Source organism: Chironomus tepperi, unplaced genomic scaffold (genome assembly GCF_022539635.2).
Source record: "Chironomus tepperi strain 1889 unplaced genomic scaffold, CSIRO-AGI_Ctep_v1 contig_422, whole genome shotgun sequence".
Lineage (NCBI taxonomy): Eukaryota > Metazoa > Arthropoda > Insecta > Diptera > Chironomidae > Chironomus > Chironomus tepperi.
In genome coordinates this window covers 637,632-654,074 of record NW_027226544.1, presented here as the reverse complement: position 1 = coordinate 654,074, position 16,443 = coordinate 637,632, and the positions used below count along the sequence as shown (strand labels likewise).

Here is a 16,443-nt window from a genome sequence, read left to right as displayed (position 1 = left end):
AAAAGAGCACGGGATTGATCAAAGAATTCTTGGAAGTGGCTGTTGATAGAAACAGAGAATAATTTGGTATTGGCTAATGGCAGCCAGCGACAGAGCCAGTTTTAGATGCCAACTGAGAGAGGCCATAGATAACATATGATCTGCCTGTCATCAAAGTAAGAAAGGAGTCAAATGAATCTACACGACAGCTTATCCCTTCCATGCATTAAGATCCTAAATCTACAGACAGTCCTACGAAGTATAAACCCAGCAATTAATTTTAAAATCTTGTTCATTTTGTTTACAACCAATTAAAAATTCTCAATAATTCCTTCCATCTCAATTAATGAGTAAAACAGAGATGATCAAATGACTTTTTACTCAATTTCAATTGCTTTCAGCTGAGAATAGAAAAATTAATTAAGAGAGTTGAAAAATTGATTTTCAATAAAATTCATTATGAGGCAAGAAATTATCGATCGAGTGTCAATAATCACCCAATTAATTAAATTATCTCAAAACCCAGACAAGATTAATCCATTCCAACTGAATTGTTTAATAAACGGCACAAAAGAAAATTTTCCTCACGCTTTCGTCACTTTTTCTCTCTCTTTTGACGCAATGAATTACGTTGTGTGCATGTTTGCTTCTGATCTCAGATGTTTTGTTATCAATTATAATTAATGTTTTATGTTAACAAAAGAGAAAACAAATGCTTTTTTATGAATGTTATGGAAATTGCGAATGAAAAGAAATCAGCAAACGGGATGTGGGTGGTGAATTATTGTTTATTTCTGTAATTTTATTGAGGTGGATTGAGGGTGAGTATTTGCGTTATTATATGACATTTGGAAATTTGAACATGCTTGAGTGTTTTAATTTGACTCATAAATATCATGTCATATTGAGTGAGGATACTCATAAGCAGGCCCATTTAGGTGAGTATGCTCATTGTCTGTAACGAATAATTAAAAAATTATTGAATTTGGTCATTTATGCTCATCTTCATAAAGATGTTTTCACAGAGAAGCTCTAGGTACTTCTATAGTAACCATGTAGCTGCCACTTGGCTCTAAGCATGCTGCTACCTCGTCGCCGTGGTGGCAACATTTCAATGTGTGCCGATCGGGAGTAGTTTAGCAAGGAGATCATGAAGAAGATAAGATTCCTATTTTTTCGTGACTAAATCACAAAAATGGACAAAATTTGTATCTCTGCATCAATTAAAGTACGATCTGTCCTTTAATATTGCAGTCCTTTAACCAAAACCTAAACCTAACAGGCGAAAAGCATGATTTCATGGTGCAGAAGGACCACTACGGTATTTGAAAGCGGTCTCTATGGATGTTAGGATAATTATCAGAACTATGCCATTCCGCTGATTTAGACCATGGATCACAGTTGATCGATATGGCCAACGAAGTATTTAGTAAGTAAAGCATTCCACTAGACCAGATCAAATTCCAAAAAATTCAGAATTCCCATCTCACACTGATCTACAAAGCATCAGCACTCAGCAAAAATATTTCAAACAAAGTTTTTCCTTCCTCATTCGATCATCAAAACACAAAACATTGTGCCATATTCAGTCGTTTCAATTTTCACTATCTTATTTGTAAACATTTGAATAGCCATGCTTGCTTGTTTCATTTTCATTCATCTTGTTTACATTAGAGAAGAAGCGCGTCACACGAAAACTGAAGGTAATGTGATTATCATTGAGCTGAAATATTTAAGAATTTTTATGGGCCTGTACATTGTACTTACAAGATAATTTTGGAGATACAAATTTGAGAAGTCACTATATTGTGTGTCAATGAGAGGCTGGAATATTTACTAAGTTTATTGTGGCTGTGTTGGGGATTTGCTTATCAGCTTTAACAAATTAATTGACGTAATCTAATAAAAACTGCTGAAAACTATGATTTTTCAGTATTGGGTGTGATTATTTGGGGATCATCTGAGGGACATTTGTGTATGTAGGGGACATAAGGAACACTAATGTAAAAGTAACTTAAAACTTGTGTTTGTTCCTGTTTATTGGCAATTTTTCAGGTAAAAATGTTAGAAAAGTGTGCTTCAACCCACTTATTTGTATTTTAGGAACGAACAATTGCTTCTGTAAATCACTTTTTGATTCAATCAACTCAACGAAGTCACCAAACCATCCCTAGTTCATCATAATAATGCTAAAATATTGTCATGAAGTAGACAACTTATGGTAGATACTTATGGTACTTAGGGTAGGCCCTTGTGATAGGCAACCAATGGACTATATTGACTGACACTCTTCTCTTTCATAATGATGCGACGAACTTCATTTTTGGCTACAAAAATTCATCAAAATCAGCCATTTCGATACCCTCAGGGAATCTTCAAGTCTTGCAGTTGACACGACGACAAAGTGGTGCCATAGCGAACATACTACTCGATCGGCACATGTCAAAAACAACCGGATTTGCCAAGTGCCAAGTTGCTGCCACTTTGTTCTTAGGATACTACAACTTCGTCGCCGTGATGGAAATATTTCAATGAGTGCCGATCGGGCTATACAGATCGGACTGATAACTTAAAGTAAATAATCTAGACGTCTACTTATAAAACTACACTCCTTCAAAATGCAAATATGTAAGCAGAGCTAACTTAGAGGCTTGTTTATTTGTTTAGTGAGGCTCTTAGGGAAGGGGAAGAGGTTCAAGAGTTTTGATACGCCTCAAACAATCGGAAGATATTGTCTATTTTCTCGTTACGGAATAAGTAAATAGCCCCTCACCCAAATCCACATTCTGTCCTCCAATACCAATTATTCCACGCAATTACAGAAAACAATCATTGTCATTATCATTATTATCAACGACTTCTCGCTTGGTTTTTGAGTTTATTATTAGGCTATAGATTAAATAAAATAAAGTCCAAGGTCATCGACTGGAGAGTTTGATTCTAAAATTCATTGCCTTTTGCATTCACAACACACCTTTAAAATCGTTATCTGAGAAACAATGCCAACAAACGAAATATCAAGGAACAAGACATAGACATTCAAAAAATTAATATCGCATTAAACATTCAAAAATATTTGTGAAAATATCTCAAAGGAAAGCCGGAAATTGGCAGAAAAGTCTCATCACATCCAAGTCGCAGTACTGACCTTCCACATTCGAAAATCGTCATTAGTAGGCCAAGATAAGTTCCTTCCTATTTATTTTCATTCCTCTATGTTTACAAAAATTTTTAATTCTTACGCAAAAATAAGTCTTCACATACTTTTTTGTTGTGTCTCTCACATGTGGGCATGTATACATCCACACATCTACAAGTTATGCCTTCTGCGAGAGAAAATTGTCTGAGTATTAAGTCGTGTATGAGAAACAAATAGAATCGACTGTTCTTTATTGTTTGGCGAATTGCTTGTTAGTTCGTATAGTTTTTTTTTTAAAAATACTCGCATCACTTGCCATTACTACACAAAAGTCCAGAGTGGAAGCAACGCGGTTCTTCAAAAGAAATAATTATTAAAATTCTAAAATAAAAATGGAATGTGATAAATTAGTTGAAATACCCGCAAATGACTGGATTGAGCTGCGCGACATATTCTTACTGAATTGGCCGGACAATCATGTAGCATGGCATACCATAAATAATTATGTAAATTGGCATCGAAAGCAGTCTTATATACGAGACTTAAAAATTTATAGTTTAAACAATTCGTGGCGGAGTGATGGAACTTATGTTGTGGTTGTGAGTAAAACAAGCATTAGAAGTTGTTGTGACTGGAATGGAATTGATTTTTGGACTAAAGCGCATATTCCCACGTTTTATTAGACTTCTGTGAAAAACATGTTATTGTAAACTGCTTAATGTGAAGTTTGTTATTGAAATTGATTGTGTATTTATCTTTTGGGGTCGATCGTAAGTGACGTCTGTTGACAATTGACTAAAATTGTGATTTTTAGGACCCTTGTTGACCCAAGCATCAAAATAATCCAATCAATTCAAGCATATCACTGGCCCAGTCCTAAAAATCATAGACATCACTTGCTCACGATCTCCCCAAAGTACCATTCAAAGGTGTAAACTAGTGTGCATAATATTTGGATGTCTTGTTATAATTTTAAAAAAATAATATTTTCGATGTTTTGTTTATAAACAAAATTTATTGTTGATTCATGATTTTTTGGCTATTTTGATAAGTTCGAAATGAGAACGTATGCAGTTTGCGGCTTTTTGCGGACTTTGACTCGCCATATCAACTTGTTTTTGTTTTTAAAAACTATAAAAAAATTTGTTTTTAAAAATGGGTGATTCATTTATATTTACCTTATATCGAAAGTAGTGCTGTTTGGTCAAGGTATGGCTGCTTTGTGGGACATTCAAGTAATTTTGTCAGAATATGACCTGGGTTCCATTAGAAATATCCAAATTATCAAAATACGGGACTGAGCATTAGCCCAAGCACGGAACCGAGCATTTGACCAAATACGGAACCGAGCATTTGACCAAGCACGGAACCGAGCATTTGACCAAGCACGGAACCGAGCATTTGACCAAGCACGGGACCGAGCATTTGACCAAGTACGGGACCGAAAATAGGACCAAGCAAGTGACCGAGCATTTGATCAAGCATGAGACCGAGAGTTGACCCAATCACGGGACCGAGCATGAACTAAAGCTCAAAACCATGCACCAGACCGATCACGAGACCGAGGCTAAAAAGTTTCTCAGTTTTAGCGTCAAAAACTCTTACTTGCTTTGCCTTTTTTAGTCCAAAAATAGCATATTCCACAATACCAATCATACCAGTCACACCTTAACATATAAAACTAACCTTGACCAAACCTTAAACATTTCCAGGATCGATATCAATTATTCATCTATTCCTTACAATTATCAAACGACAAATTAAAACGAGCACTAAGCCTTATAGACTGGACAAACGGATACTTGATAAGCTCATTTTTAAGACGTCATCGTTCAGCTGTTTTGGACATAATTAGTAGTAAAAAATTAAAGGTTGAGGCAGATAGTCTCACGTTTTTGTACTACTTGTCCAAAGAGGAAGTAAAAACAAAACATTTGGTGTAAGTTCATGTCATGCGATCGCATGCATTGAGTCACTAATTAGCTTTCATTCTCTTTATCCAACAGTGCACCGAATGACATCACACTCAAGCCTTTGTCCCCAGATGATGCCGACTATGTGAATAATGAATGGCCAAATAAATGCAGTGGATCTGACTTCCTTGTTAAAAGACTCATCGAATGGAACCCGAATATTGGTGCCTTTGATGAGAACAATGAACTTATGGGATGGTGCTTGAGATTACAATCCGGTCCACTCGGTGCTTTGCAAGTTAACAAAAAATTTATGCGACGTGGCGTCGGCAGCCTTTGTGTACTTTCAATGTGTAAAATACTTGCCAACATGAATTTAGATACATTCGCTCTGGTCAATGAACTCAATTTTAACTCACAAAATATGTTTGTAAAGCTTGGATTTAAACATATAGATGACGCATACTGGCTGAGAACAAAGCCGACAAATGGTGGTAAAACAAAATGGATTGATCAAGAGATTTATTACTAGCTACTTGTTTTATAATTAAGGAAGAGGGGTCGATTGTAAATGACGTAAATTGTTGAAGTTGGGGTTTGGAGTTGGATTGATGATGATCTACATTTAGTCTTAATTTTGGGAACATAGGGTATATATCTGGAATATACCAGTGTTGTATCATTGAGGGTTATCCCTGGACTAGTTGTAGAGTTGGAATTACTCATAAATCCAGCTTCTGGATCTATTGATTTAGGGCTGGTTTAATGATGTCCTGATCTGCTTTTAGGCCTGATTTTGGTACATAGGGTATATCTCTGGAATATACTAGTATTGTATCATTGAGGTTTAATCCTAGGCTAGTTGTAGAGTTGGAATGAACAATTAACCCAGCTTCTGGATCTCTATTGATATCAATTGTTGAAGTTGGGGTTTGGGGCTGGATTTTTCTAGTTTTTTTTTCTAGGTCTAGTTGAAATAAAAGCCTTTGGAACTCTGTAACGCTTTAAAACCAATTTATCAATATTTTGCGACAAAAAAGTCAAGTACGGACCAAAAAAATTCCATTACTCCAATTTACGTCATTTATGAACGTTCCCTTTAGATTAGATAAAAGAAAATTACTTGCACTTTGTTTGCATTTTATAAATTAATTTCTTTTTTTTGCGGAAGCAAAATTCACTGCTGTAACGATAATAAAATAACTATATTTTCATACTCACATAAAATGATTTCAATGTCATGTTCATTTCTACTTCTCTTTCTGTTCCTCTCTTACTTGCCATACCTCGTCGCTCTCTCATTCTCTTCTTAGACAAACAATAAGCCTTTAGTGTGTTGCAAGTCGCGTCAAAAGAATGAAGGAAATTTCGCTCGATAATCTTCAAAAATTCGAGGACATTTTTAATGAGGATCGTGAAAAGCATATGGTGATATTACTGACTATAAAGACATTCGTCTATCGTTTCGAGAAATTTCCTGAATTGAGGAACAAAGCAAAATTATTTGCATTGTCCGATGACTGGATGAATGATGGATATTTCTTTATGATTGTAAGTTATTCTTTGTAGATCTAGATTTTATGGACTTTATTAATTATTTTTCATTTAAATGACGTCCATTTGACACTTTTTTCGCAAATTAATGAGAATTAATGTTTTGCTGACTAGGAAATGGAAAATTATTGATTAATTACGTACATAGCTTACCGGGTATTCTGAGTATTCACCTATCATTCATGACCCTTTACAATGTGTTATGCATGAATGAAATTGTGACTCTTTTCGGAGAATTCATTTTCTTTGGCAAGAGAAAATAGCGCGGAAATTTTCCGGGTTCATTTGACTAACTGTCAGCTGATGTTTTGTGCTTTATAGAGCAATTAGTAACGGAAGGATTTGTAGTTCTTGCTGTATTTTATAGCTAATTTGACAACTTATGTACATGATTAGGATAAGTCGATTACTTAATTACTTACTTCGTTGTCCGTACAGATCAATTGTAGTCCATGATCATCTTCAGATCTCGCCTGAATCTTGTTCTAAGGCTGATTCACGTTTGTCAATTTCCAATACCAAATACAATACTGTTTCTATCGAATTTTTTGATTAAATCAGTTAATCTATCCAAATTCTGCATCAGGCAAGTGTGACTCTGGTAAAATATCAGCACCATGTAAGAGTCACGCCGGTTTGGGAACGGATTATTGATTTTTTAACCAATTTGTGTTATTTGCAACTAAAAAACCTCAACAAATTTATAGTTTTGTCAACAAAATTCCTAGAATTCCTAAATTTAAAGCATTCATGCTATACAAAACTTCCTATTTACAACTAATTCTCTACCGGCTTACTCATTGCAATTCAATTTCAGCATTTTGTTTACAAAAAGAAACTAACAACTTTGTTCAAAACAAAGTGTCGGATATCACTTACTCATAACAATTCCATAAATAAACAATTTCAATTCATCACATTTCTTATTTCGCCTTAATTATTTAAAATTTTGCAAACTGTGATCAGTTTTGAGCAAGCAAAAATGAAAAATTTGTTGAGGTAGCTACGAATCCACATAATTTTTCAATTGACAAAAATTCTATTTTTGGCCTTAAATATGCGTGAAAAAGATTGTGACAGCTATGTGTAGCGAATATGAGTCTTAAAAATATAGGTCAAACAGAAGTATGAGTGCCAAAAATGCTGAGATGAAAAGAATATTTTTAAAAACAATGTGAGGGGTCTGTTTAGTTGTTAGGTAACGAGTGTCGATTCTCGGGAGTGTCGATTCTATCCATATAAAAATCTCAACCTTCTACAAAACCTTTCGCCTCATTCTTAAGAGCGTCACGTAATGAGTGAACGACCTTTAAGATAATTTTTGATAAGGAAATTTTGGATCGTTAAACAACGAAACTTTAATACAGTAAAGCAGTGATGGACAACCTTTTATTTTTCACGGCACACATTAGTGGTATGCCTTAACCATGACCGCTGCCAATATAGGGTTCATGGCATTTCAGATCATTTCTATCGGCACATTAGTGTGCTGCGACACAAAGGTTGCCCATCACTGCAGTAAAGGAATAAGTCTGGATGTATTTCTGAGTTTTTGACATCACATTCTGGATATTCACACATTTCAAGAGGTATAACATAATCGCTAGGGATCACTACATCTTCGGAAACATAGAAAAGTCATCAAAATGACGAACAGGTTTCCTGACAACCCCGTGACGTCTGCTTTTGACTCATTATGACACCTTAAAAATGAAATTTGTTTCCAAGTGCTGTAATATTATCATCAACAGTCTATTTAATCTGTCATATCAAATTAATTATCACATTATCTTATCCATATATTTTAAAAGAACTATGTAGAATTGGAAAATCATTCCTATACTTAATCACTTAAAATCCACAATATTTACAACCCATATTTACTGATTATAAAGCTAAAACACATGCAATTGCAGTATGGCCTTCAGTCTTGCAATTTTCTCTCATTATCTAATAAAATTCTCAATTTTTTCTCTTTTTCTCCACAAAAGTTTGTAGTCTGGAATGAGCACTTTGTTTTCTTCGATTCCATTCATGACTCAACAGATGTTTTGAAAAATGCGTTACGATCCTTGGACTACAATAACTTAATTCTGTTATTTGCAGTCAGAAATGTCTTTCATAACATGATTTGTGAGTTACGGGATGAACTTGGCATCAAGATGCATGTTGATGCAGACACAGCATGTTTTCATCTTCCTATGGCTGAATCATTAGCATTAGAATATGAAGTTCCACCAAATTTTCATGTCAAGGAACTAACAGAAGAAAATGTTGAACAAATCAATTCCATTTGGCCACATCGATCGGAAGGATCTGAAAGCTTTGTTTCATATTCCATAAAATATCACTTGAATGTTGGAGTCTATGACGATGACAATAATCTTGCAGCATGGTGTCTTCGCTATGATAATGGAGCCTTGGGTGTTCTGCAAACTGATCCAAAATATTTACGAAAAGGACTTGGAAGTGTTGCTGTTAAAAGCTTTTCGAAGAAGATTGCAGAGGAATTTCAATGTGACAATATTGCGCTTGTTGTGCATGGAAATGAAAAGTCGATGAATTTGTTTACTAAGTTGGGATTCAAGAACTTGGGATCGCACACTTGGTATAATTTGATAAAGGAGTAGGATTTTTGAGCACAGAACAAGCATATCCTGAATTTTGCAAAGTATTTTTGATAAGTTTGTTAAATTTTGACTTCATTCCTGCCTTTTAGTAACCAAAAAGTAGATAAAATCAAATTAAAATGTTAACGGTTTTTTAAAATTCAAAATATTCAAGGGGTTATCAACTATGAAATAAATTAATAACAAAAGCTTAGTTTTAAGCCCTTTTGGTAAATAAAAATAATTCAGTTCAAAATATTAGAAAATTTAAGGATTCAAGCCAAATAATTTGTGATTTACTTCCACTAATTGCTAATATTGTTAAAAATATTCCATTTTAAATTGATAAATAAACGAATTTAAAATTGATTTGATCAAAATTATCAAATTATGTCATTTTAAACAATTTAATCAACATCAAATTAAGGAACCAATATGTCAATCACACAGTTGTCAACCCGATCATCACATAAATCAATTAAAGATCATTGAAAATAACAAGGACAATCGATCAGGTTAATAAACTATTAGATTACAAATCAGTTGCTTGATTATTGACAAATCACTTCAAATTATCAATCAAGTTATCATAGACAATTTATTATTACGGTTTTATTCGATAATAAATTTCTCACATTCGACCGCACTTCCAAGTTTCTCATTTTTTCACTATTCATAGTTAGTAGTTTTTCAGAACTCAGAGTGTAAACATGTCAAATTCGCTAGTTGAAGTTCCAACAGAGTCTCTGCCAATTTTAAGAGATGCCTATAAGATCAATTGGCCAGAACACATCGTAGCTTTTAGTTTTTTAGATAAAATGATTAAAAGATTCAAAGAACGTCCAGAACAAAGAGAAATTGTTAAAATTTATTCAGTTGATGGGAAATTAGAACAAGATGCAACATTCATTGCAGTCACGGTGAGAGAATATGATAAATAATGAGAAAATAGAGATTCTTCAATGTTTTTCTAATGTTTCATTGTTTTCAGAGCAACGACGGCATTCTCTTTGCAACATTGGATTTGACTTTTGAGCGATTAAACATTGGATTAAGAGGCTTGAATTTTGAGGAAAAGAAAATCTTTCTCTGCGTTCGGGAAATCTATCGTGATACAGTCATTGAATTTATTAACAGTCAGGATTTAAAGCTTCTATTCAATGATTCAACGGTCATGGTTCATAAGAAGCATGAGGACGCAATTAATCTAAAATATGAAGTTCCAGAAGGTCTCGTCATTCGAAGACTCTCAACATCAAATGCTGACAGAATCAACTCCATCTGGCCTCATAGATCGCCAGGATCTGAAAAATTTATTGAGTATTGCATTGAAATGAACCTTTCTGTTGGACTTTATGATGAAGCTACTGGTGAGCTTCTGGCATGGTGTCTAGAGCATGACAATGCAAACCTATTAGCACTTCAAGTTGATCCTAATCATTTGAGGAAAGGATATGCTACGATAGTTACAAAAGCCATTACTAAGCTGATTGCACAGGAACGTGGATTTGATGTACATACAAATATAATCGTTGCTAATTTCAAGTCATTGGGACTGTTTGAAAAGCTTTCGTTTAATAAAATTGATAAGAATTTTTGGATTGGTGCTGTAAATAAATAGATGGAAGATGTAGATTATCAAATATATTCTATTTTGGATGATGTTTTAGGTAGATTATCTGTTGAGGATTGATGTCTCTCTTGGACAGACAATATGCATGCTCATTAGTATGCTCTCAAAATTGAACATGTTAAATTATATAGGTTGAGTATGCTCATTTAGATGAGTATGCCAATTAACTGTTAGCATCTATCATTCAGCTAAGAGAGACTGCAAACACTTCATTATCAAAATAAACAAAGCCTTATCCTATTCCATAACTATATCACTATAATGATAACAGTACTAGAATAATCAATCTCATACATTTTAATAAATAACTCAATCATTTTATACATTTACTCTCAGTTATTTCAATTCATTCAAAGCAACAACATGTCAAATTTACTTGTTGAAGTTCCACTTGAATCTCTTCTACATTTAAGAGATGCTTATAAGGTTAATTGGCCTGAACATATTCTGGCTTTTTGTTTTCTTGATAAAATGACCAAAAGATTTGCAGAACGTCCAGAACAGCGAGAAAATGTTAAGATTTACAGCATTAATGGTGAAATTGATGAAGATGCAACGTTTGTAGCTGTTATGGTAAGATAGAATGAAAGGTCTCCCAACAGGCAAAGATATCTGGACCATGAAAGCATGATCTTTGCTTGTTAGTGGTCGACGTGACTTTGGCATGGTGGACCAAGTCTGAGTCATGCCAGCTTGGGACCAGATTTTAGATCCATAAGCCAATTTGTGCTTTTATTGCTTTTTGTCCACAGCAAGATTACAACATTTTGGTAGCAACACTAGACCTAACATTTAACTCCCTTAAAGCAGCACTCAAAGGACTCAATTTTGATACTCCAAAAAAATTTGTTTGTGTTAGAGAACTTTACCGAGATATAGTCGTAGAATTCATCAAGAATGAAGGATTAGAGACAATATTCGAGTCACTGACATCAATGGTCTATATGAGCTACGAAGATGCAATCAGTCTAGAGTATGAAGTTCCAGCTGGCCTGGTAATTCGAAAATTATCAACATCAGATGCTGAAAAAATCAATTCAGTATGGCCACACAAATATCAAGGATCTGAAAGCTTTATATCACACATCATCGATGTTAACTTATCTGTTGGATTTTATGATGAACAAACTGGAGAGCTGCTTGCCTGGTGTCATGAACATGACATAAGTAGTCTATTCGTCCTTCAAGTTGATGAGAAGCATTTAAGGAAAGGATATGCAGGATTAGTAACTAAAGCCATAACTAAACTTGTCGCACAGACACACGGATACTGCGTAAATACAAATATAATGCGTGAAAATTTCAAGTCAATGGCTTTGTTTGAGAAACTTTCATTTAAGAAAATTGACAATAATTCATGGCTTGCTGTTAGAAAGATGAAGTAGGATTTGTTTATAAGTTTGGTATCATTTATGGTTAAGAGGTATAGCAATTAATGAAAAGCAACATTATTATCATTAAAATCACAAAATATACTTAGATATTAAATATAAAACTGCTTAGTCATGTTTGTACTTATAAGTTAAGTAATACTTTATAAGAGCATTTAATGACTTTGATCGTTAGACTACGTTAGACATTGTTGTGTCGAATAAGACGGGGAAAATGTGGTGATACAGAATATTGACCAAAAGCCAGTTTGTCACTTCCATTTCATGAAAGTATCATCGATATGATTAAAACTAGAATTCAACCAAGAACCATAAGCCTGTATCTTATAAACACAGCCCTGCAGTTTTGGACTGTAACTTCCACAGTCTACAGATCTGCATTTTTATCTTCAAAACTGTAATTTTTTGACGAATCCTAACAAAACCTCCCGAAATACTCACAAAATCACAGTCATCACTGCTCAACAATTCCTTATCAAAATAAACAACCGCTTATCACATCGTCAAACTTCTATTGCTGTCTAATAATGTACTAGAATTAGCAATCTCTCAGTTGTTTTAGTTCATTCAAAGTGTAAACATGTCTAATTTACTTGTTGAAGTTCCAATTGAATCTCTTCCAAAATTAAGAGATGCTTATAAGATCAATTGGCCAGAACACATACTAGCCTTCAATTTTCTTGCTAAAATGATCAAGAGATTTGAAAAAGATCCAAAACAAAGAGAAATTGTAAGGATTTATTGTGTTGATGGTAAATTGGAAAAAGATGCAACGTTTATTGGTGTTGTGGTAAGTTGATGTTGCAGTAGGCTGAACATATGCTTGTTAAAGATCAGTTTTTAAGTGATATAAATGAAGAGAACAAACGGAAAGAGCTTCTTAAGAGTAATTTGAAGCTTCTTGACCGAATCTTCTTCATTTCTGTCGCTTAAGACTTAATCTCGTCTTTATCTTAATTAATTTACAGGATGACTACAACGTCCTAGTCGGAACACTAGACATGACATTTAAACAATTGTCCAAAGGATTCAAAGGTCTAAATTACAACACAGTCAAGAAGCTGTCGAGTCTTAAAGAAATTTACCGCGAAACAGCACTTGAATTTATCAAAGCTGAAGGCTTGAAAACTATGGTTGATAAGGAAATGATAATGGCTTATATGAGCTGCGAAGATGCTAAAAATCTAGAGTTTGAAGTTCCTGTAGGTCTTGAATTGCGTGGATTGACAGATTCTGATATTGAGAAAATCAACTCCGTATGGCCAAACAGATACACTGGATCTGAGGACTTCCTGTCGTACTGCATTAGTCAGAACTTTTCTATTGGACTTTATGATCAATCATCTGGAGAACTTGTAGCTTGGTGCCTTGAAAATGACGTCAACAGTTTGTTTGTCCTGCAAGTCGATGATAATCATTTAAGGAAAGGATACGCATCAATTGTTGTCAAAGCTTTGAGTAAATTAATAGCTGAAGAACGAGGACTGGACATCAATGCCAATATTATGTGCTCTAATGTTAAGTCAACGGAGTTATTTAAGAAACTAAGCTTTAAAGTTATTGATAAGAATTCTATATTTATTGTGAGGAATTGAGAAGGGTAGCTTTGGGGAGAGTTTGTAAATGACGTCTAATTTAGGAAGGGGAAGATGAGTTGTCTTCCTGGATGGAAAAAACTTATTATGTAACGTGAAAAATCGATTTGTTGACCCCATTCTGATCCACAACAAAATAGACTTGGACGAACTGTAAGCTCCAGATCAAAATTGCAGAATTACGCATCTTTGATGTAAAAAATGCAGGCTTGCGGTTCTTGGCCGAAACCTAGAAATTGCGAAACATTAATACTTTTATAGACTTCCTTAACATCTTCCTCGCCCTCTGCCTATTGTAACGCTAGTCAACTGAATCAAATGTGAACTCTATAGTCCCAAGTCGTAGTCAAGTCGCTGCCATATTGCATCCAAGTAGCAATTTTTTGGCAAACGTCCATTAAAAATTGCAAATTGGATTCCATGATGCCGTCAACAGCTGTAGATGCAAAACTTGTACCGATCTTGGTAATTTCCAAACATTCCCTTAAGAATCTGACAATTATGTTATTTTTATAGACGTTATTTTCAAACGACCCACAGGTGAATAGCCCCAAAAATAGTAAACATGTATTGATTTGACTTATTGATAAGTTCTTAAGAACAAGCTTTTAAATGCTTTTATAGACATAAATTGCAATAAATTTCTTCAATTCCCACAGATTCTAAAACATTTTTCAAATTGAAAGTTTCAAATAATTTTTGTCAGTTACACAAAATGAACTAATTTAAGCAAAGAAATAAATGAAGACGACGACAACGTAATTAAGAAAGCATTCATCAGAAATGCATCTTGTCTTTCTCCTCAATTAAATCCCTTTTTACATTCAAAAATTAACCTTTAGTATTTCATCACTTTCTAATTTCGAGAAATTTTCAGTGGCACAATGTCATATCCCACAAAATGTTTAATTAATAGCATTCAATCTAGCCTTGTGATGCACAAAACATGCACAATTTTTTTTTTGCGAATAATTCATTAGCAACAACCTCACTCACATCTTTGCAACATCTTGCCTTGACAATCAATTTGGTTTCCGCCTCCCATGTCCTTGACCTTAATTTTTTTTGTTAGAATTTTTTTCACATTATTTTCCTCGAGCAAACCTTAAATGTTTAATTGGATAAAAAAATGCACAATTTTTTAATGCGTCATATCGGAAGAAGAAAATGTTTTTTAATACGTAAATGGATACAGTCTGTCGAACAACGAAAGAATTTTTAATAAACAACATAATAAAAGAAAAACATTTTTTTCGTTAATAATCGATAATTTCAGGATCACATAAAGCATCGATATGGAAAGTTGCGGATGCAAATTAATGTGGTATGAATGTGGTCGGTGGGGATTGACAAGAGCGCATTTTTTAATATTCTTGATTTAACGACCTTTTTAATTTTGAAATGTAACGGTTAAATTAAATTTAAAAAGTGAAGAAAAAAAGATTTGAAAAATAACGGTCATTTGAATTTTGAAAGCAAACATTTGAAAATTCACAAAATAGCGGTTGAAAGAAAAGTCAAAAAAATAACGGTTAAATAGGTAAAATTTGAAAATTGAACAATTAAATAGATTTGAAAAATAACGGTCACTTAAATTTCGAAAACAAACATTTGTTAAATTTGAGCATGCAAAGACCGTATCAAATTTAAAATCAATGATCACGTGAAAATTCACAAAATAACTTTTGAATAAAATTTGAAAATGAACGATCTTGAAAATTTTGAAAAATAACGGTCACAAAATATTTTAAAATTGAAAACTCGAAACAAAAGAAGGTCTCCAGACAAGTGTTGCCCAATCTGAGTTCCCATGGACTGAAATTTGGGAATGGCATAAATCGTTTGTCATCGGTTTTGGCCGAGGCTCTCCGTCAATGTTTGCCTTACCCCAAGAAGTATGGACAACACAACACTAGACAGACAGACAAATTGCCAACAAAATCACTTTTCACTCATCAAACCACAAAAAAAAAGCCAACAAGGAGCAATTTCTGGCACCGTCTCTATAGAAGTTAATCTCAATCTTTCTACGTAGTTTCACGTTTTTTTATTTATTTTTGTACTAAAAAATAAGTGACGAGTAAAAAAAAAGCTGAATAAATTATTGATAAATTGAACTCGTTATGACATGACATGAATAAATAACAAGGATGAAGCTTTACATCACTTTATAATAATAAAATTGATTGTCCCTTTTGAGTACTGTTATACAGTGTTGTTACGTGATGTATATGTAGATCGCTCACATGCCATCGCATGATAGTTATGTGCATTTGATGAGTTGCATGCATGATGGAATTTTTGTTGAATACTTTGGGACTTTGTGTACATTAATCCTGCATATGAACATCTTATAAAATTAGTTATCTGTTTGCGAAGCAGGCCAAGGATTTTCTTAAGCAGTTAAGCCTTAAAGAAGATAAAAAAGGCAAGAACTTATCAAAGTTGGCTAAAGTAAGCCTAATATCACATTTTACCGAACGTGTAGTTACGCAAAATGATGAGTTCTAGTAATTTTTGCTTACTCAATTCAGGTTTGCAAAGCTTTTTATAAATAGCAGATGGATCAACTCGCTTATCACTTGCTTATCAGCCGCTTATAAATCAAGCAAGTCATCAAAAATCTTCTT

At 33.9% G+C, this 16,443-nt stretch overlaps 5 protein-coding genes across 5 annotated transcripts; all 5 read left to right on the top strand.

Annotated features, from left to right (window-relative positions):
- Nucleotides 1-2,398: 2,398 nt before the first annotated feature.
- LOC139097435 (uncharacterized) lies at nt 2,399-6,258 on the top strand. Its single transcript, XM_070649263.1, has 3 exons — nt 2,399-3,717; nt 4,831-5,057; nt 5,125-6,258. Exons 1-3 carry the CDS (start codon nt 3,511-3,513, stop codon nt 5,561-5,563), a joined length of 873 nt encoding a protein of 290 aa, XP_070505364.1. The 5' UTR covers nt 2,399-3,510; the 3' UTR covers nt 5,564-6,258.
- Nucleotides 6,259-6,330: 72 nt separating this feature from the next.
- LOC139097437 (uncharacterized) lies at nt 6,331-9,503 on the top strand. Its single transcript, XM_070649265.1, has 2 exons — nt 6,331-6,582; nt 8,577-9,503. Exons 1-2 carry the CDS (start codon nt 6,388-6,390, stop codon nt 9,213-9,215), a joined length of 834 nt encoding a protein of 277 aa, XP_070505366.1. The 5' UTR covers nt 6,331-6,387; the 3' UTR covers nt 9,216-9,503.
- Nucleotides 9,504-9,623: 120 nt separating this feature from the next.
- Nucleotides 9,624-10,839, top strand: LOC139097436 (uncharacterized). The gene is made up of 2 exons (XM_070649264.1): nt 9,624-10,114; nt 10,186-10,839. Exons 1-2 carry the CDS (start codon nt 9,905-9,907, stop codon nt 10,813-10,815), a joined length of 840 nt encoding a protein of 279 aa, XP_070505365.1. The 5' UTR covers nt 9,624-9,904; the 3' UTR covers nt 10,816-10,839.
- A 350-nt stretch (nt 10,840-11,189) lies between these two features.
- LOC139097429 (uncharacterized) lies at nt 11,190-12,262 on the top strand. The gene is made up of 2 exons (XM_070649256.1): nt 11,190-11,400; nt 11,580-12,262. The coding sequence occupies exons 1-2, from the start codon at nt 11,191-11,193 to the stop codon at nt 12,210-12,212; spliced, it is 843 nt and encodes a 280-aa protein (XP_070505357.1). The 5' UTR covers nt 11,190; the 3' UTR covers nt 12,213-12,262.
- Nucleotides 12,263-12,373: 111 nt separating this feature from the next.
- LOC139097430 (uncharacterized) lies at nt 12,374-14,624 on the top strand. Its single transcript, XM_070649257.1, has 2 exons — nt 12,374-13,008; nt 13,187-14,624. The coding sequence occupies exons 1-2, from the start codon at nt 12,799-12,801 to the stop codon at nt 13,811-13,813; spliced, it is 837 nt and encodes a 278-aa protein (XP_070505358.1). The 5' UTR covers nt 12,374-12,798; the 3' UTR covers nt 13,814-14,624.
- Nucleotides 14,625-16,443: the final 1,819 nt, after the last annotated feature.

Excerpts from the sequence above, each read along its gene's own strand:
- LOC139097435 (XM_070649263.1), top strand. The coding sequence starts at position 3,511 with ATGGAATGTGATAAATTAGTTGAAATACCCGCAAATGACTGGATTGAG. Across the intron at positions 3,718-4,830 it reads ATGGAACTTATGTTGTGGTT|GATCGATATCAATTATTCAT; the intron begins GTGAGTAAAACA and ends AAACATTTCCAG. Across the intron at positions 5,058-5,124 it reads GTAAAAACAAAACATTTGGT|TGCACCGAATGACATCACAC; the intron begins GTAAGTTCATGT and ends TTTATCCAACAG.
- LOC139097437 (XM_070649265.1), top strand. The coding sequence starts at position 6,388 with ATGAAGGAAATTTCGCTCGATAATCTTCAAAAATTCGAGGACATTTTT. Across the intron at positions 6,583-8,576 it reads ATGGATATTTCTTTATGATT|TTTGTAGTCTGGAATGAGCA; the intron begins GTAAGTTATTCT and ends TCTCCACAAAAG.
- LOC139097436 (XM_070649264.1), top strand. The coding sequence starts at position 9,905 with ATGTCAAATTCGCTAGTTGAAGTTCCAACAGAGTCTCTGCCAATTTTA. Across the intron at positions 10,115-10,185 it reads CAACATTCATTGCAGTCACG|AGCAACGACGGCATTCTCTT; the intron begins GTGAGAGAATAT and ends CATTGTTTTCAG.
- LOC139097429 (XM_070649256.1), top strand. The coding sequence starts at position 11,191 with ATGTCAAATTTACTTGTTGAAGTTCCACTTGAATCTCTTCTACATTTA. Across the intron at positions 11,401-11,579 it reads CAACGTTTGTAGCTGTTATG|CAAGATTACAACATTTTGGT; the intron begins GTAAGATAGAAT and ends TTTTGTCCACAG.
- LOC139097430 (XM_070649257.1), top strand. The coding sequence starts at position 12,799 with ATGTCTAATTTACTTGTTGAAGTTCCAATTGAATCTCTTCCAAAATTA. Across the intron at positions 13,009-13,186 it reads CAACGTTTATTGGTGTTGTG|GATGACTACAACGTCCTAGT; the intron begins GTAAGTTGATGT and ends ATTAATTTACAG.